This window comes from Lonchura striata, chromosome 27 (genome assembly GCF_046129695.1).
Source record: "Lonchura striata isolate bLonStr1 chromosome 27, bLonStr1.mat, whole genome shotgun sequence".
NCBI lineage: Eukaryota > Metazoa > Chordata > Aves > Passeriformes > Estrildidae > Lonchura > Lonchura striata.
Genome location: NC_134629.1, coordinates 5,495,494 through 5,516,010, shown reverse-complemented (window position 1 = coordinate 5,516,010; position 20,517 = coordinate 5,495,494). Strand labels below are relative to the sequence as shown.

Here is a 20,517-nt window from a genome sequence, read left to right as displayed (position 1 = left end):
GGGACATTTTGGGAACTTGGGTGACATTTCTGCTTACCTGGGTGACATTTCTGGTTACCTGAGGGACACTTTGGGTGCCTGGGGACACTGTGGGTGCCTGAAGGACACTTTGGCCGCCCGGGTGACACTTTGGGTGCTCGGGTGACACTGTGGGTGCCCGGTGACACTTTGGGTGCCCGGGGACACTGGGTGCCTGAGGGATACTGTGGGTGCCCGGGTGACACTGTGGGTGCCCGGGTGACACTTTGGCTGCCTGGGGGACACTGTGGGTGCCTGAAGGACACTGTGGGTGCCCGGGTGACACTTTGGGTGCCCGGGGACACTGTGGGTGCCTGAGGGATACTGTGGGTGCCCGGGTGACACTTTGGCCGCCCGGGGACACTGTGGGTACCTGGGTGACACTGTGGGTGCCTGGGGACACTGGGTGCCCGGGGACACTTTGGCCGCCCGGGTGACATTGGGTGCCCAGGGACACTTTGGGTGCCCGGGTGACACTGGGTGCTCGGGTGACACTTTGGGTGCCCGGGTGACACTTTGGGTGCCCGGGTGACACTGGGTGCCCGGGGACACTTTGGGTGCCCGGGTGACTCTGGGTGCCCCGCCGTGCCACCCGGCTGCCCGCAGGCCTACCACGGTCACTGTGACGCGCTGCGGGCGCTGGCCGAGACGCTGGTGAACCTGGACGTGCGCGACGGCGCCGGCCGCACCGCGCTCTACCTGGCCACCGAGCGCGGCGCCAGCGCCTGCGTGCAGGTGCGGGCAAGGGGGTCCCAAAATGGGGGGCAAAAATGGGGGGCAAAAATGGGGGGGGCCAAAAATGGGGCCAAAAATGGGGCCAAAAATGGGGGTCCCAAAATGGGGGTCCCCAAAAATGGGGGGGGCAAAAATGGGGGGGGCAAAAATGGGGGTCACCAAAATGGGGGTCCCCAAAAATGGGGGGGGCAAAAATGGGGGGGCCAAAAATGGGGTCACCAAAAATGGGGGGGGGGCAAAAATGGGGCCAAAAATGGGGGTCCCAAAATGGGGGTCCCCAAAAATGGGGGGGGCAAAAATGGGGGGGACCAAAAATGGGGGGGACCAAAAATGGGGGGGCCAAAAATGGGGTCACCAAAAATGGGGGGGGGCAAAAATGGGGGGGGGCAAAAATGGGGGGGACCAAAAATGGGGGGGGCAAAAATGGGGGTCACCAAAATGGGGGTCCCCAAAAATGGGGGGGGCAAAAATGGGGGGGCCAAAAATGGGGGGGACCAAAAATGGGGGTCACCAAAATGGGGGTCACCAAAAATGGGGGGGGCCAAAAATGGGGTCACCAAAAATGGGGATCCCTAAAAGTGGGGGGTCCCTAAAATGGGGGTCCCAAAAAATGGGGGTCCCTAAAAATGGGGGGTCCCAATAATGGGGGTCCCAAAAATGGGGGTCCCAAAAAGGAGGGTCCCAAAAATGGGGGTCCCTAAAAATGGGGGGTCACCAAAATCGGGGGTCCCCAAAATCGGGGGTACTCAAAAATGAGGGTCCCCAAAAACGGGGATCCTCAGAAACAGGGGTCCCCAAAAATGGGGGTACTCAAAAAGGGGGGGTCCCAAAAACGGGGGGTCCCAAAAACGGGCCAGCCCTGGGGGTGTTGAAAAAAGAAGAATGGAAAGCAATCATTATTTAAAACAATCATTGTTTAAAACAATCATTATTTAAAACAATCATTGTTTAAAACAATCATTATTTAAAAGAATAATTACTTAAAACAATCATTATTTAAAACAATCATTATTCAAACTATCATTATTTAAAACAATCATTATTTAAAAGAATAATTACTTAAAACAATCATTATTTAAACAATAATTATTTAAACAATCATTATTTAAACAATCATTATTAAACAATCATTATTTAAAACAATAATTATTTAAAACAATCATTATTTAAACACATTATTTAACAATCATTATTTAAAACAATCATTATTTAAACAATCATTATTTAAAATAATCCTTATTTAAAACAATCTTTATTTAAAACAATCATTTATTTACATGAACTCCAGTAGAAATTAGAAATGCACAAACACATCAGAAGGCTGAAAAAGTTTTATGAGAGCTTTAAAACTTTCAAAAGAAGTATAAAAGAAAATGTAACATTTTTAAAAATCAAGGCAGCAGGAGCCTCCCTGAAATGGAAAAATGTAAATTTTTATAAATTTGAAATGTAAGGGGGGCTCTCAGGTAAAATATGGGAGCAGGAGTAACAGTTCTTTATTAGGGAAGAGAATAAAAAGATAAAAGAAAAATATGCTGTGACCAAACAACAATGACAGGGTCAGAGTAAAACCTGACACCCTGTATATAATAATAATAATATTAAGAATAAGAATATAAGAATAAGAATATAAGAATAAGGATAAGGATAAGAATAAGAATATAATAATAAGAGTATATGAATAAGAATATAAGAATAAGAATAAAAATATAAGAGTAAGAATAAGAATAAGAATATAAGAATAAGGATAAGAATAAGAAAATAAGAATAAGAAAATAAGAATAAGAATAGAATAAGAATAAGAATAAGAATAAGAATAAGAATAAGAATAAGAATAAGAATAAGAATAAATCATCCGGTGAATCAGGGGACATTGTCCAGGAAATGAGGGGAAATTATCCAGAAAAGGGGAAAAAAGAATCCAGAAAAAGAAGGGAAATGATCCAGGAAAAGGGAGGAAATAATCCAGGATATGAGGGGTGAGGATCACAGAATTGGAAAAAACTAAAATTTTTAGGGTTGAGGATCACAGGCTTGGAAAAAATTGTGCATTTTCGAGGGGTGAGGATCACAGAATTGGGAAAAACTGTAAAATTTTGAGGGTGAAGGTCACACAATTGGGAAAAACTGTAAAATTTCGAGGGGTGAGGATTAGAGAATCTGAATAAATCGTAAAATTTTGAGGGGTGAGGATCACAGGTGTGGAATAAATGGTGTATTTTGGAAGGATGAGGATCACAGGTGTGGGATAAATGGTGTATTTTGGAAGGATGAGGATCACAGGTGTGGGATAAATGGTATATTTTGGAGGGGTGAGGATCACAGGTGTGGGATAAATGGTGCATTTTGGAAGGATGAGGATCACAGGTGTTGGATAAATTGTGTATTTTGGAAGGGTGAGGATCACAGGTGTGGGACAAATGGTGCATTTTGGAGGGGTGAGGATCACAGGTGTGGGATAAATGGTGCATTTTGGAGGGGTGAGGATCACAGGTGTGGGATAAATGGTGCATTTTGGAAGGATGAGGATCACAGGTGTGGGATAAATGGTGTATTTTGGAAGGATGAGGATCACAGGTGTGGGATAGATGGTGCATTTTGGAGGGATGAGGATTAGAGGCTCTGAATAAATTGTGTATTTTCAAGGGGTGAGGATGACAGGTGTGGGATAAATGGTATATTTTGGAGGGGTGAGGATCACAGGTGTGGGATAAATGGTGTATTTTGGAGGGATGAGGATCACAGGTGTGGGATAGATGGCGTATTTTGGAAGGATGAGGATCACAGGTGTGGGATAAATGGTGTATTTTCAAGGGATGAGGATCACAGGTGTGGGATAAATTGTGTATTTTCAAGGGGTGAGGATCACAGGTGTGGGATAAGTGGTGTATTTTGGAGGGGTGAGGATCACAGGTGTGGGATAGATGGTGCATTTTGGAAGGATGAGGATCACAGGTGTTGGATAAATGGTGTATTTTGGAGGGATGAGGATTAGAGGCTCTGAATAAATTGTGTATTTTCAAGGGATGAGGATCACAGGTGTGGGATAGATGGTGCATTTTGGAGGGAATTCCAGGACCCATGGGTGCTGGGGGGAGGCAGAGCAGCGCGCTCAGTCCAGGTTCCCCGGCAGGTGCTCACCAGCCACGGCGCCTCGGCCCTGGTCAAGGAGAGGAAGAGGAAGTGGACACCGCTCCACGCTGCAGGTGGGACACGGGGGGGACAGGTGGGACAGGTGGGACAGGTGGGACACGGGGGGGACAGGGCTGGGACAGGTGGGACAGGTGGGACACGGGTGGGACAGGTGGGACATGGGGTGGGACAGGTGGGACACGGGTGGGACAGGTGGGACACGGGGGGGACAGGTGGGACACGGGGGGGACAGGGCTGGGACAGGTGGGACAGGTGGGACACGGGGTGGGACAGGTGGGACACGGGTGGGACAGGTGGGACACGGGGGGGACAGGTGGGACAGGTGGGACAGGTGGGACACGGGTGGGACAGGTGGGACAGGTGGGACACGGGTGGGACAGGTGGGACAGGTGGGACAGGTGGGACACGGGTGGGACAGGTGGGACAGGTGGGACAGGGGGGACAGGGCCCTGCAGAGCCCAGCCCGGATGAGCCTCCTCCGTGGGGTTGGGGGTTTCTGGCTTCTCGTGGTTTTATTCTTCTCCCTCTTCCTCCATCCCCCTTCTGCTCTTCTCTTTTCTTTGTCCCTTTGCCTCATCCCTCTTTTCTTCATGCCTGTTTTCCTCATCCCTCTTTTCTTCATGCCCGTTTTCCTCATCCCTCTTTTCTTGTCCACATTTTTCCTCATCCCTTTTTCCTCATCCCTTTTCCTCCTCCCATTTTTCCTCCTCTCATTTTTCCTCCTCTCATTTTTCCTCCTCCCTCTTTTTCTCTTCCCATTTTTCCTGCTCCCATTCTTCTTCCTCCCATTTCTCCTCCCATTTTCCTCTTCCCATTTTCCTCCTCTCATTTTTCCTCCCATTTTTCCTCCTCTCATTTTTCCTCCTCCCATTTTCCTGCTCCCATTTTTCTCCTCCCATTTTTCCTCCCATTTTTCCTCCTTTCATTTGTTCTCCACCCATTTTTCCTCCTCCCATTTTATTTTCCTCCTCCCATTTTTCCTCCCATTTTCCTGCTCCCATTTTCCTCCTCCCATTTTTCCTGCTCCCATTTTCCTCCCATTTTCCTCCTCCCATTTTCCTGCTCCCATTTTTCCTCCCATTTTCCTCCTCCCATTTTTCCTCCCATTGTTCCTGCTCCCATTTTTCCTCCCATTTTCCTCCTCCCATTTTCCTGCTCCCATTTTTCCTCCCATTTTCCTCCTCCCATTTTTCCTCCCATTGTTCCTGCTCCCATTTTTCCTCCCATTTTCCTCCTCCCATTTTTCCTGCTCCCATTTTTCCTCCCATTTTCCTCCTCCCATTTTCCTCCTCCCATTTTTCCTCCCATTGTTCCTCCTCCCATTTTTCCTCCCATTTTTCCTCCCGTTCTTCCTGCTCCCATTGTTCCTCCTCCCATTTTTCCTCCCATTTTTCCTCCCGTTCTTCCTGCTCCCATTTTCCTGCTCCCTTTCCCGTCCTGTGCCCAGCTGCCAACGGGAACACGGATTCCCTGCACCTCCTGATCGACAGCGGCGAGCGGGCGGACATCACCGACGTCACGGACATCCACGGCCAGTGAGTGCCCAGCTTTGGCCACCAAAGCCACCCTGGCGCCTGGCAGGGGAGGGAAATCTGCTGGAAGGTCCCAGCTCGAGATCAGGACCAGGAGAGCTCCCCCACCGAACTCCAGCCCAGGCAGAACGGGCTGGAATTTGGGATATTCGTTGAGTTAATTGGGTTAATTAGTGCTAAAATCACGGGGGGATAACGAGAGGGAAAATGCTTCCAAAGGAGCTTCTCCTGAGCCTTCCCAGCCCTGCTCCTTCCCGAGGGTGCAGGGACATGGGAATGGTGCTCCGTTCATCCCTCGTCCTCGGGAACCTTCCATGTTTTCTGCTTAAATATCTTATCCCAGAGGTGCCACCACCATTCCTGTGTCCTTCACCACCGTTCCCATTGTCCCTCTCCACCGTTCCTGATTGTCCCTCACCATTCCTGATTGTCCCTCACCATTCCCAACTGGCCTCAGCACCATTCCTGATTGTCCCTCTCCACCATTCCTGATTGTCCCTCACCATTCCTGTGTCCTTCACCACCATTCCCAATTGTCCCTCTCCACCATTCCTGTGTCCCTCTCCACCATTCCTGATTGTCCCTCACCATTCCCAATTGGCCTCAGCACCATTCCTGATTGTCCCTCACCATTCCTGTGTCCTTCACCACCATTCCCAATTGTCCTCACCACCATTCCCAGTTGTCCCTCACCATTCCTGATTGTCCCTCACCACCACTCCTAAGTGTCTTTCACCCTCATTCCTGTGTCCCTCACCATTCCCAATTGTCCCTCACCACCATTCCCAGTTGTCCCTCACCATTCCCAATTGTCCCTCACCCCCATTCCTGTGTCCCTCATTCCCAACTGCCCCAGAAGCAGATTTGGAATTCCAACCATCTGGAATTACCTCTGCTGTCCCCATGGGAACCTTCCAGACTCTGCCAAGCCCTGCGGGCTCCGTGGGCTGCATGTCCCCCGTGGGCTCAGTGTCCCCCGTGGGCTCCGTGTCCCCCGTGGGCTCCGTGGGCTCCGTGTCCCCCGTGGGCTCCGTGTCCCCCGTGGGCTCCGTGTCCCCCGTGGGCTCCGTGGGCTCCGTGGGTTCCGTGTCCTCCGTGTCCCCCGTGTGCTCCGTGGGCTCCGTGTGCTCCCGGGGTTCCGTGTCCTCCGTGGGCTCTGTGTCCCCTGTGTCCCCCGTGTCCCCCGTGTCCCCGTGTCCCCCGTGTCCCCGTGTCCCTGTATCCCCCGTGGGCTCCACGTCCCCCATGTCCCCCGTGTCCCCATGTCCCCCCATGTCCCCCTGTGTCTCTGTGTCCCCCGTGTCCCCCCGTGCCCCCCGTGTCCCCCGTGTCCCCATGTCCCCCATGTCCCCTGTGTCCCCATGTCCCCCCGTGTCCCCTGTGTCCCCGTGTCCCCCATGTCCCCCCGTGTCCCAGGTGTCCCCGTGTCCCCGTGTCCCCCGTGTCCCCATGTCCCCCGTGTCCCCGTGTCCCCGTGTCCCCCGTGTTCCCCATGTCCCCCATGTCCCCCGTATCCCCCGTGTCCCCCGTGTTCCCCATGTCCCCCCGTGTCCCCCGTGTTCCCCATGTCCCCCCGTGTCCCCGTGTCCCCGTGTCCCCCGTGTCCCCATGTCCCCCGTGTCCCCGTGTCCCCGTGTCCCCCGTGTTCCCCATGTCCCCCATGTCCCCCGTATCCCCCGTGTCCCCCGTGTTCCCCATGTCCCACCGTGTCCCCGTGTCCCCATGTCCCCCGTGTCCCCCGTGTCCCCGTGTCCCCCGTGTCCCCGTGTCCCCGTGTCCCCGTGTCCCCCGTGTCCCCGTGTCCCCGTGTCCCCGTGTCCCCGTGTCCCCCGTGTCCCCGTGTCCCCGTGTCCCCCGTGTCCCCGTGTCCCCGTGTCCCCGTGTCCCCGTGTCCCCCGTGTCCCCGTGTCCCCGTGTCCCCGTGTCCCCGTGTCCCCGTGTCCCCGTATCCCCCATGTCCCACCGTGTCCCCGTGTCCCCGTGTCCCACCCGCCGTGTCCCCGCAGGACCCCGCTGATGCTGGCCATCATGAACGGCCACGTGGACTGTGTCCACCTGCTGCTGGACAAGGGCTCGGCGCCCGACGCCGCCGACAAGAGGGGCCGGACCGCCCTGCACCGGGGGGTGAGTGGGGTCCCCGCTGCACCCAGGGGTGGGTGGGGGTCCCCGCTGCACCCAGGGGTGGGTGGGGGTCACCCCTGCACCGGGGGGTCAGTGGGGGTCACTGCTGCACCCAGGGGTGGGTGGGGGTCGCTCCTGCACCCAGGGGTGGGTGGGGGTCACTGCTGCACCCAGGGGTGGGTGGGGGTCACCCCTGCACCGGGGGGTCAGTGGGGGTCACTCCTGCACCCAGGGGTGGGTGGGGGTCACTGCTGCACCCAGGGGTGGGTGGGGGTCACCCCTGCACCAATATATTATATATATATACACACACATCTATATGCATAACCCGCAGGCTGTGACAGGCTGCCAGGACTGCCTTTGGTTAATTCACCAATATATTACATATTACATATTACATATTACATATTACATATTACATATTACATATTACATATTACATATTACATATTATATATTATATATTATATATTATATATTATATATTATATATCTCTATAACCCGCAGGCCGTGACGGGCTGCCAGGAGTGCCCGTGGCTAATTCACCATACATTCTACATTCTATATTCTATATTCTATATCTCTATAAACCTCAGGCTGTGTCTGGCTGCCAGGAGTGCCCGTGGCTAATTCACCATACATTCTACATTCTATATTCTATATTCTATATTCTATATTCTATATCTCTGCCCCCCAGGCCGTGACGGGCTGCCAGGAGTGCCCGTGGCTAATTCACCATACATTCTCCATTCTATATTCTATATTCTATATTCTATATTCTATATCTCTATACCCCCAGGCCATGACGGGCTGCCAGGAGTGCCCGTGGCTAATTCCCCATACATTCTCCATTCTATATTCTATATAACATTATAAATCTCTCCCCCCCAGGCCGTGAGGGGCTGCCAGGAGTGCCTGGGCGCGCTGCTGGCGCGCGGCTGCTCGCCGCTGTGCCGGGACCGCCGCGGCCGCTCGCCGCTGCTGCTGGCCTCGGCGCGGGGCCACGCGCCCGCCCTGCGCGCGCTGCTGCGCGCCGCGCTCGCCGCCGACCCGCGCGACGCCGGCCTGGACCGCGCCGGCTTCGCGCCCCTGCACTGGGCGGCGTACCGCGGTGAGCCCCACGGGCTCTTGGGGGGTTATTGGGTTTATTGGGGTTTATTGGGGAGTTGGGGGATTTATTGGGGGTTTATTGGGGGTTTATTGGGGGTTTATGGGGGTTTATGGGGTTTTATTGGGGGGTTTGGGGGGTTTATTGGGGGTTTGGGGGGCTTTATTGGGGTTTTATTGGGGATTTATGGGGGTTTATTGGGGTTTATTGGGGGTTTGGGGGGGTTATTGGGGGTTTATGGGGGTTTATTGGGGGTTTATTGGGGTTTATTGGGGATTTGGGGGGTTTATTGGGGATTTATGGGGTTTTATTGGGGGTTTATGGGGGTTTATTGGGGGTTTGGGGGGGTTATTGGGGGTTTGGGGGGTTTATTGGGGGTTTGGGGGGTTTATTGGGGATTTATGGGGGTTTATTGGGGGTTTATGGGGGTTTATTGGGGGTTTGGGGGGGTTATTGGGGGTTTATTTGTTTTATTTGGGTTTATTGGGGGGTTGGGGGATTTATTGGGGGTTTATTGGGGGTTTATTGGGGGTTTATGGGGGTTTATGGGGTTTTATTGGGGGGTTTGGGGGGTTTATTGGGGATTTATGAGTGTTTATTGGGGGTTTATGGGGTTTATTGGGGATTTATGGGGTTTTATTGGGGGTTAATGGGGGTTTATTGGGGGTTTATTGGGTTTTTATTGGGGGTTTGTGGGGTTTATTGGGGGATTTGGGGTTTTATTGGGGATTTATGGGGGTTTTTTGGGGGGTTTGCAGTTTATTGGGGGTTTATGGGGCTTTTATTGGGGGTTTGTGGGGTTTATTGGGGGTTTATGGGGTTTTATTGGGGGGTTATGGGGGTTTATTGGGCGTTTATGGAGTTTTTATTGGGGGTTTGTGGGGTTTATTGGGGGTTTATGGGGGTTTATTGGGGGATTTGGGGTTTTATGGGGTTTTATGGGGGTTTTATTGGGGGTTTATGGGGGTTTTATGGGGTTTTAGTGGGGTTTTATGGGGTTTTATGGGGTTTTAGTGGGGTTTTATGGGGTTTTAGTGGGGTTTTATGGGTTTTTTTGGGGGGCGTTTGGGGTTTTTGGGGGGTTTTTTATAATTGAAGGAACAGTCCCAAATTCATTCAGGAGAGGTTCAGGGTGGACATCAGGAGGAATTTCCTCCTGGAATAGTGGTCAGGCTTTGGGAGAATCTGGAGAAAAGGAGGCTCAAGGGGAATTTTCACCCCAAACTGATGGGAGAACGGAGCTGGAATTCGCTCTCAGGGAACACCAGGAGAAGGAACAGCTCCAGATTCCTTCAGGAGAGGCTCAGGGTGGACATCAGGAGGAATTTCCTCCTGGAAAAGTGGTCAGATTTTGGGAGAATCTGGAGAAAAGGAGGCTCAGAGGGGAATTTCCACCTCATAAATCCCTGGTGGGACAGCGGGGTCGGGATCTGCCCCCAGGAACAGCAGGAGGAGAAGGAACAGCCCCAAATTCCTCCAGGAGAAGTTCAGGGTGGACATCAGGAGGAATTTCCTCCTGGAATAGTGGTCAGATTTTGGGAGAATCTGGAGGGACGGAGGCTCAGAGGGGAATTTCCACCTCATAAATCCCTGGTGGGACAGCGGGGTCGGGATCTGCTCCCAGGAACATCCCCAAATTCCTCCAGGAGAAGTTCAGGATGGACACCAGGAGGAATTTCCTCCTGGAGAAGCTGCTCAGGCTCTGGAGCTGCCCAGGGAAGGCTCTCGATGCTCTGCGAGGGCTTTTCCAGCCTCTGGCATTTTGGGATTTTGGGATTTTTGGGATTTTTTTGGGAATCATCTGCTCCAGCTGCTGCTCTCTCCGCAGGGCACGAAGATTGTCTGGAATTGTTACTTGAACACAACCCCTTTGCGTACCTGGAGGGGAACCCCTTCACCCCTTTGCACTGTGCAGTGTGAGTGCCATCCCATAATAACCCGGGCTGGGCCAAAAGGGGAATTTCACCCCAAAAATAATTCCAAAAAATTCCCACGGCCAATTCCTCTGGGATGGGCCAAAACGGGAATTTTACGCCAAAAATAATTCAAATTATTCCAGGCCTCGGAGTCTCTGGGATGGGAATTTTATCCCAAAATAATTCAAATTATTCCAGGCCTCGGAGCCCCTGAAAGGAAAATTTTATCCCAAAAATAATTCCAGTTATTCCACATCCAATTCCTCTGGGATGTGTTAAAAGGGGAATTTTACCCCAGAAATAATTCAAATTATTTCACAGCTCAGAGTCCCTGGGATGGGCTGAAAAGGGAATTTTACCCCAAAAATAATTCAAATTATTCCACATCCAATTCCTCTGGAATGGGCTGAAAGAGGAATTTTACCCCCAAAATAATTCAAATTATTCCAGGCCTTGGAGCCCCTGAAAGCGGAATTTTACCCCAAAAATAATTTCAGTAATTCCACATCCAATTCCTCTGGGATGTGTTAAAAGGGAATTTTACACCAAAAATAATTCCAATTATTCCGCATTTCAAATTTCTGCAGGCCTGGGTGCAGAAAAGAATTGGAATTTCACCCCAAATTTTGGCAGGCCTGGGTGCAGAAAAAAATTAAAATTTCAAATTTCTGCAGGCCTAGGTGCAGAAAAAAATTGGAACTTCCCCACTTGCAGAAAAATGGGAATTTCACCTCTTGCAGAAAAAATGGGAATTTCACCACTTGCAAAAAAAAAAATTGGAATTTCACCCCAAATATCTGCAGGCCTGGTGCGGAAAAAAATTGGAATTTCACCCCAGATTTCTGCAGGCTTTAGTGCAGAAAAAAGTTGGAATTTCAAATTTCTGCAGGCCTGGATGCAGAAAAAAAATTGGAATTTCACCCCAAATTTCTACAGGTCTGGATGCCGAAAAAAATTGGAATTTCCCCACTTGCATAAAAACGGGAATTTGATTTTGCCCATTTTCCCCGTTTTTTGCAGAATTAACCACCAGCTGGGCGCTGCAGAAATGCTGCTGGACGCGCTGGGAGCCAGGATTGTCAATAGCAGAGATGCCAAAGGAAGGTGGGAGCCCCTCGTTAATTGGGATTCGTTAATTAAAATCTGAGCGGGGGCAGCTGGGCAGAGCCAGAGCCCACAGCCAGCCGAGAGGGATTCATGCCATTTGATTTTTGTTATTGGTTTTATTTTTATTTTTATTTTTAGTTTTAGTTTTATTTTTAGTTTTAGTTTTAGTTTTTAATTTTAGTTTTATTTTATTTTTATTCTTATTTTTATTTTAATATTTATTTTAATTTCAATTTTAATTTAAATATTTTTATTTTTAATTTAATATTAATTTTAATTTTATTTTAAATTTTATTTTTATTTTATTTTTATTTTTATTCTCTTTTTATTCTTATTTTATTTTTATTTTATTATTATTATTTAAATTTACATTTCAATTTCAATTTCCATTTACATTTCATGTAGGTGATGCCTTGAAAAGTTCCTAGAAGTAACAAGACAGTTTTAAAGGATTAAAATAGGGATTTATTAATAAAAAAATACAACTACTACTACTACTACTACTATTAATAATTATTATTATTGTTATTATTATTCATAATAATTATGATAATTATAATGATAATGACAATGAAAATAATAATAATAATAGTAAAAAAACCGCAAAAACGCCCTGCAGTCCCTGAGTCTCTCTCCCTGCCAGGACCTGCTCATTGCTCTCTCCCTGCCAGGACCCGCTCATTTCTCTCGCCCTGCCAGGACCCGCTCATTGCTCTCTCCCTGCCAGGACCCGCTCATTCCCCTCTCTCTCTCCCTGCCAGGACCCGCTCATTGCTCTCTCCCTGCCAGGACCCGCTCATTGCTCTCTCTCCCTGCCAGGACCCGCTCATTGCTCTCTCTCTCCCTGCCAGGACCCGCTCATTGCTCTCTCCCTGCCAGGACCCGCTCATTCCCCTCTCTCTCTCCCTGCCAGGACCCGCTCATCCCTCTCTCTCTCCCTGCCAGGACCCGCTCATCCCTCTCTCTCTCCCTGCCAGGACCCGCTCATTGCTCTCTCCCTGCCAGGACCCGCTCATCCCTCTCTCTCTCCCTGCCAGGACCCGCTCATCCCTCTCTCTCTCCCTGCCAGGACCCGCTCATCCCTCTCTCTCCCTGCCAGGACCCGCTCATTGCTCTCTCTCCCTGCCAGGACCCGCTCATTGCTCTCTCTCTCCCTGCCAGGACCCGCTCATCCCTCTCTCTCTCCTTGCCAGGACCCGCTCATCCCTCTCTCTCTCCCTACCAGGACCCGCTCATTGCTCTCTCCCTGCCAGGACCCTGTCATTGCTCTCTCCCTGCCAGGACCCTGTCATTGCTCTCTCTCCCTGCCAGGACCCTGTCATTGCTCTCTCTCCCTGCCAGGACCCGCTCATTGCTCTCTCCCTGCCAGGACCCTGTCATTGCTCTCTCTCCCTGCCAGGACCCGCTCATTCCCCTCTCTCTCTCCCTGCCAGGACCCGCTCATTGCTCTCTCCCTGCCAGGACCCCCCTGATTCCCCTCTCTATCTCCCTGCCAGGACCCGCTCATTCCCCTCTCTATCTCCCTGCCAGGACCCACTCATTCCCCTCTCTCTGTCCCTGCCAGGACCCCCCTGATTCCCCTCTCTATCTCCCTGCCAGGACCCCCCTGATTCCCCTCTCTCTCCCTGCCAGGACCCGCTCATTCCCCTCTCTATCTCCCTGCCAGGACCCGCTCATTCCCCTCTCTATCTCCCTGCCAGGACCCACTCATTCCCCTCTCTCTGTCCCTGCCAGGACCCCCCTGATTCCCCTCTCTATCTCCCTGCCAGGACCCGCTCATTCCCCTCTCTCTCTCCCTGCCAGGACCCGCTCATTGCTCTCTCCCTGCCAGGACCCCCCTGATTCCCCTCTCTATCTCCCTGCCAGGACCCGCTCATTCCCCTCTCTATCTCCCTGCCAGGACCCCCCTGATTCCCCTCTCTCTCTCCCTGCCAGGACCCGCTCATTGCTCTCTCTCCCTGCTATGACCCGCTCATCCCTCTCTCTCTCCCTGCCAGGACCCGCTCATTGCTCTCTCCCTGCCAGGACCCGCTCATTGCTCTCTCCCTGCCAGGACCCGCTCATTGCTCTCTCTCCCTGCCAGGACCCGCTCATTGCTCTCTCTCCCTGCCAGGACCCGCTCATTTCTCTCTATCTCCCTGCCAGGACCCGCTCATTTCTCTCTCCCTGCCAGGACCCGCTCATTGCTCTCTCTCCCTGCCAGGACCCGCTCATTGCTCTCTCCCTGCCAGGACCCGCTCATTCCCCTCTCTCTCTCCCTGCCAGGACCCGCTCATCCCTCTCTCTCCCTGCCAGGACCCCCCTGATTCCTCTCTCTCTCCCTGCCAGGACCCGCTCATTCCCCTCTCTCTCTCCCTGCCAGGACCCGCTCATCCCTCTCTCTCTCCCTGCCAGGACCCGCTCATTGCTCTCTCTCCCTGCCAGGACCCGCTCATTGCTCTCTCCCTGCCAGGACCCGCTCATTCCCCTCTCTCTCTCCCTGCCAGGACCCCCCTTCACGCCGCTGCCTTCTCCGGGGACGTGCGGGCGCTGCAGCTGCTGCTGCGCCACCAGGCCCAGGTGGACCCGGCCGACCGGCTGGGCAGGACCCCCCTGATGCTGGCCTCGGAGCGCGGGCACGCCGCCGCGCTGGGTGAGCGGGCACCGGCACCGGGCACCGGGAGAATGGGCACGGGGCACCGGGAGAACGGGCATGGGGACAGCGGGCACGCCGCCGCGCTGGGTGAGCGGGCACCGGCACCGGGCACCGGGAGAATGGGCACGGGGAGAACGGGAACGGGGACAGCGGGCACGCCGCCGCGCTGGGTGAGCGGGCACCGGGCACCGGGAGAACGGGCACGGGGCACGGGGAGAACGGGAACGGGGACAGCGGGCACGCCGCCGCGCTGGGTGAGCGGGCACCGGCACCGGGCACCGGGAGAACGGGCACGGGGCACGGGGAGAACGGGAACGGGGACAGCGGGCACGGGGAGAGCGGGCATGGGGACAGCGGGCACGCCGCCGCGCTGGGTGAGCGGGCACCGGCACCGGGAGAACGGGCACAGGGCACGGGGAGAATGGGAACGGGGACAGCGGGCACGCCGCCGCGCTGGGTGAGCGGGCACCGGGCACCGGGCACCGGGAGAATGGGAATGGGGACAGCGGGAACGGGGACAGCGGGCACGCCGCCGCGCTGGGTGAGCGGGCACCGGCACCGGGCACCAGGAGAATGGGCACGGGGCACCGGGAGAACGGGAACGGGGACAGCGGGCACGCCGCCGCGCTGGGTGAGCGGGCACCGGGCACCGGGCACCGGGAGAATGGGCACGGGGCACCGGGAGAACGGGAACGGGGACAGCGGGCACGCCGCCGCGCTGGGTGAGCGGGCACCGGCACCGGGCACGGGACAGCGGGCACGGGGCACGGGGAGAGCGGGAACAGGGACAGCGGGCACGCCGCCGCGCTGGGTGAGCGGGCACCGGGCACCGGGCACCGGGAGAGCGGGCACGGGAACGGGGACAGCGGGCCTGCCGCTGTGCTGGGTGAGCAGGCATTGGGCACGGGACAGCGGGCACGGGGCACGGGGAGAACAGGAACGGGGACAGCGGGCACGGGGAGAACAGGAACGGGGACAGCGGGCATGCCGCTGTGCTGGGTGAGCGGGCACCGGGCACCGGGCACGGGGCACGGGACACGGGGAGAACGGGCATGGGGACAGCGGGCACGCCACCGCGCTGGGTGAGCGGGCACCGGCACCGGGCACCGGGAGAATGGGCACAGGGCACGGGGAGAACGGGAACGGGGACAGCGGGCACGCCGCCGCGCTGGGTGAGCGGGCACCGGCACCGGGCACGGGGCACGGGGCACGGGGAGAACGGGAACGGGGACAGCGGGCACGGGGAGAGCGGGCATGGGGACAGCGGGCACGCCGCCGCGCTGGGTGAGCGGGCACCGGGCACCGGGCACCGGGAGAATGGGCACGGGGCACCGGGAGAACGGGAACGGGGACAGCGGGCACGCCGCCGCGCTGGGTGAGCGGGCACCGGGCACCGGGAGAACGGGCACGGGGAGAACGGGAACGGGGACAGCGGGCATGGGGACAGCAGGCACGCCGCCGCGCTGGGTGAGCGGGCACCGGCACCGGGCACCGGGCACGGGACACGGGGAGAGCGGGAACAGGGACAGCGGGCACGGGGAGAGCGGGCATGGGGACAGCGGGCACGCCGCCGCGCTGGGTGAGCGGGCACCGGGCACCGGGAGAACGGGCACAGGGCACGGGGAGAATGGGAACGGGGACAGCGGGCACGTCGCCGCGCTGGGTGAGCGGGCACCGGGCACGGGGCACGGGGAGAACGGGAACGGGGACAGCGGGCATGCCACCGTGCCGGGTGAGCAGGCACCGGGCACCGGGCACGGGACAGCGGGCACCGGGCACGGGACAGCGCGCACGGGGCACGGGGAGAACGGGAACAGGGACAGTGGGCACGCCGCCGTGCTGGGTATGGGGGCACCGGGCACCGGGAGAGCGGGCACAGGAACGGGGACAGCGGGCATGCCGCTGTGCTGGGTGAGCAGGCACTGGGCACGGGACAGCGGGCACGGGGCACGGGGAGAACAGGAACGGGGACAGCGGGCACCGGGAGAGTGGGCACACCACCGTGCTGGGTGAGTGGGCACGGGACAGCGGGCACGGGGCACGGGGAGAACAGGAACGGGGACAGCGGGCACGGGGAGAACAGGAACGGGGACAGCGGGCACCGGGAGAGTGGGTACACCACCGTGCTGGGTGAGTGGGCACGGGACAGCGGGCACGGGGAGAATGGGCACGGGGAGAAAGGGCACGGGACAGCGGGCATGGGGAGAACGGGCACGGGACAGCGGGCACGGGGAGAACGGGAATGGGGAGAACGGGCACGGGACAGCGGGCACGGGGAGAACGGGCACGGGACAGCGGGCACGGGGAGAACGGGCACGGGGAGAACGGGCACGGGGAGAACGGGCACGGGGGAGAACGGGCACGGGGAGAACGGGCACGGGACAGCGGGCACGGGGAGAACGGGCACGCTGCTGCGCTGGGTGAGTGGGCACGGGGAGAGTGGGCACGGGGAGCGGGCACGGGGCACAGGGCAGGGTGAGCATGGGGAGAGCGGGCACGGGGCACGGGGATAACGGGAATGGGGAGAGCGGGCACGGGAACAGGGGGCACGCCGCCGCGCTGGGTGAGTGCCAGGGCAGGGGGATAATGGGCACGGGGAGAGCGGGCACGATGCCGTGCTGGGCACGTGCCAGGGCAGGGCGGGCACGGGGACAAGCAGGAATGCCACCGCGCTGGGTGAGTGCCAGGGCACGGGGCAGGGTGGGCACGGGACAGCGGGCACGGCAGCGCCGGGGTGCGATATTCCACCCTCACACCCAGGTGTTTGTTGATTATTATCACAATCGTTCACAACCAGGTGTTTGTTAATTATTATCAGGATATTCCACCCTCACACCCAGGTGTTTGTTAATTATTATCACAATCGTTCACACCCAGGTGTTTGTTAATTATTATCAGGATATTCCACACTCACACTCGGGTGTTTATCATTTATCACAATCGTTCACACCCAGGTGTTTGTTAATTATTATCACAATAGTTCACACTCAGGTGTTTATTATTTATTATCACAATATTCCACACCCACACTCAGGTGTTTATTATTTATTATCACGATATTTCACACTCGGGTGTTTGTGATTTATTATCCATGTCAGGATAATTCACACTCACACTCAGGTGTTTATTATTTATTATCACAATATTCCACACTCACACTCAGGTGTTTATTATTTATTATCACAATAGTTCACACCCAGGTGTTTGTGATTTATTATCACAATATTCCACACTCACACTCAGGTGTTTATCATTTATCACAATCGTTCACGTTCAGGTGTTTATTATTTATTATCACAGTAGTTCACACTCACACTCAGGTGTTTATTATTTATTATCACAATAGTTCACACTCGGGTGTTTGTGATTTATTATCCATGTCAGGATAATTCACACTCACGCTCAGTTTATTATTTCTTATCACAACATTTCACGCTCACAATCAGGTGTTTATTATTTTTTATCACAGCAGTTCACACCCAGCTGTGTATTATCCATGTCAGGATATTTCACACTCACACTCAGGTGTTTATTATTTATCACCATATTTCACACTCAGGTCTTTATTATTTCTTATCAGAATATTTTACATTCACACTCAGGTGTTTATCATTTATCATAATCGTTCACGTTCAGGTGTTTATTATTTATTATCGCAATATTCCACACCCACACTCAGGTGTTTATTATTTATCACAATAGTTCACACTCAAGTGTTTATTATTTATTATCCTTGTTACAATATTTCACACTCACACTCAGGTGTTTATCATTTTTTATCACCATATTTCACACCCAGGTGTTTGTTAATTATTATCACAATCGATCACGTTCAGGTGTTTATTATTTCTTATCACAATATTTTACATTTTACAAAACCAGTTTTTTTGGTTTTTGGGTTTTTTTTGTTGTTTTTTTTTTAGTTGGTTTTTTTTCCCCTAAAGAGAAAAAGACCCATTTTGATTCCAAAATCTGGGATTTATCGAATCCCAAATGTGACCCTGGATTGGAGGATGGAATTACCACCTCTCCAAGATCAACCATTCCCCTCCACCCACCGAAAAAAATCCCTGAAATATTTTATTTATCCATAAAATCCCGCGGGCACTCCGACTTTTGAACATCTCAGCATTATCAGGAGGTTCAAGAAGTTTGAGGAGGAGTTTAAAGAGGTTGCACATGCCTGGAAAAGGAGAAGGAACCGTCCTGCTGACGGGTCTTCTCCTCCTCCCGCAGAGTTCCTGCTCTTCCAGGCGAAGGCCAACATTGCTGTGCTGGACGTCAACAAGAACACGGCTCTTCACCTGGCCTGCAGCAAGGTGGGCACATGCCCACGGAGGTGCCACCCACCCCGGCGGGTTCTGGGCAGCGCCGGTGGCGCCAGGGCAGCTGGGCTGCTCCTGGGGGGCGGCTCGGGGGCTTCAGGGTCACCTCCGTGGCTGGAGGTGCCCAGGTGGTCACTTTGTCCAACCCATGGTGGTCCCTTTGTCCAACCCATGGTGGTCACTTTGTCCAGCTCATGATGGTCACTTTGTCCAACCCATGGTGGTCCCTTTGTCCAACCCATGGTGGTCACTTTGTCCAGCTCATGATGGTCACTTTGTCCAACCCATGGTGGTCACTTTGTCCAGCTCATGATGGTCACTTTGTCCAACTCATGGTGGTCCCTTTGTCCAATCCATGGTGATCACTTTGTCGAACCCATGGTGGTCCCTTTGTCCAACCCGTGGTGGTCACTTTGTTGAACCCATGGTGATCACTTTGTCCAACCCGTGGTGATCACTTTGTCCAATCCATGGTGATCACTTTGTCCAACCCGTGGTGGTCACTTTGTTGAACCCATGGTGGTCACTTTGTCCAACCCGTGGTGATCACTTTGTTGAACCCATGGTAGTCACTTTGTCCAACCCATGGTGGCAACCAGAGGCTGGTGGTCACTTTGTCCAACCCGTGGTGATCACTTTGTCCAATCCATGGTGGTCACTTTGTCCAACTGATGGTGGTCACTCCCAAGCCATGGTGGCAACCAGAGGCTGGTGGTCCCTTTGTCCGTGCTGGGAGGGCCCGGTGGAGGGTTGGCGGGTGGCAGTGGCCGGTGGCAGTGCCCGTGGCCAGTGGCTGTGTCCGTGACCATGCCCGTGTCCATGCCCGTGCCCGTGCCTGTGCCCATGCCCGTGTCCATGCCCGTGTCCATGTCCGTGCCCGTGTCTGTGCCCTGTCCGTGTCCATGTCCGTGCCCGTGCCCATGTCCATGTCTGTGCCCTGTCCGTGTCCATGCCCGTGTCCATGTCCGTGCCCGTGTCTGTGCCCCGTCCGTGTCCATGTCCGTGCCCGTGTCCGTGCCCATGCCCGTACCCGTGCCCATGTCCATGTCCGTGCCCGTGCCCATGTCCATGTCCGTGTCCGTGCCCATGCCTGTACCCGTGCCCATGTCCATGTCCGTGTCCGTGCCCATGCCCGTGCCCATGTCCATGTCCGTGTCCGTGCCCATGTCCGTGCCCGTACCCGTGTCCGTGCCCATGTCCATGTCCGTGCCCATGTCCGTGCCCTGTCCGTGTCCGTGCCCATGCCCATGTCCGTGCCCGTACCCGTGTCCGTGCCCATGTCCGTGCCCGTACCCGTGTCCGTGCCCATGTCCATGTCCGTGCCCATGTCCGTGCCCTGTCCGTGTCCGTGCCCATGCCCATGTCCGTGCCCGTACCCGTGCCCGTGCCCGTGCCCGTGCCCGCTCCCGTGCCCATGTCCGTGCCCGTGCCCGTGCCCGTGCCCGTGCCCGTGCCCGCTCCCGTGCCCATGCCCGTGTCCGTGCCCGTGCCCGTGCCCGTGCCCGCTCCCGTGCCCATGCCCGTGCCCGTGCCCGTGCCCGTGCCCGTGCCCGCTCCCGTGCCCGGAGGCCGTGCCGGCCCGGCTGACGCCGCGCTCTCGGCAGGGCCATGAAAAGTGTGCCTTGTTGATCCTGGGGGAAACCCAAGACCTCGGCCTTATCAATGCAAGTAACAGTGCGCTGCAGATGTGAGTGCAAAGATGGGGTGCAGGGGGACGGGGGACGGGGGGAAAAACGGGGTACGGGGGGAAAAACGGGGTACAGGGGGATGGGGGACGGGGAATGGGGGACGGGGGAATGGGGGACGGGGGAATGGGGGACGGGGAATGGGGGATGGGGGAATGGGGGACAGGGGAATGGGGTACGG

The 20,517-nt window shown here is 55.1% G+C and overlaps 1 protein-coding gene across 1 annotated transcript in view; it reads left to right on the top strand.

Moving 5' to 3' along the window:
• The window catches only part of ANKRD52 (ankyrin repeat domain 52), a 59,840-nt gene that overhangs the window by 36,104 nt on the left and 3,219 nt on the right, over positions 1 to 20,517 (top strand). Inside the window, exons 18-27 of the mRNA XM_077788635.1 lie at positions 625 to 753; positions 3,887 to 3,959; positions 5,354 to 5,441; positions 7,445 to 7,562; positions 8,452 to 8,671; positions 10,497 to 10,584; positions 11,605 to 11,688; positions 14,178 to 14,323; positions 18,563 to 18,645; positions 20,256 to 20,338. Coding sequence (XP_077644761.1) covers positions 625 to 753; positions 3,887 to 3,959; positions 5,354 to 5,441; positions 7,445 to 7,562; positions 8,452 to 8,671; positions 10,497 to 10,584; positions 11,605 to 11,688; positions 14,178 to 14,323; positions 18,563 to 18,645; positions 20,256 to 20,338 — 1,112 coding nt within the window. The remainder of the gene's footprint in view (positions 1 to 624; positions 754 to 3,886; positions 3,960 to 5,353; positions 5,442 to 7,444; positions 7,563 to 8,451; positions 8,672 to 10,496; positions 10,585 to 11,604; positions 11,689 to 14,177; positions 14,324 to 18,562; positions 18,646 to 20,255; positions 20,339 to 20,517) is intronic.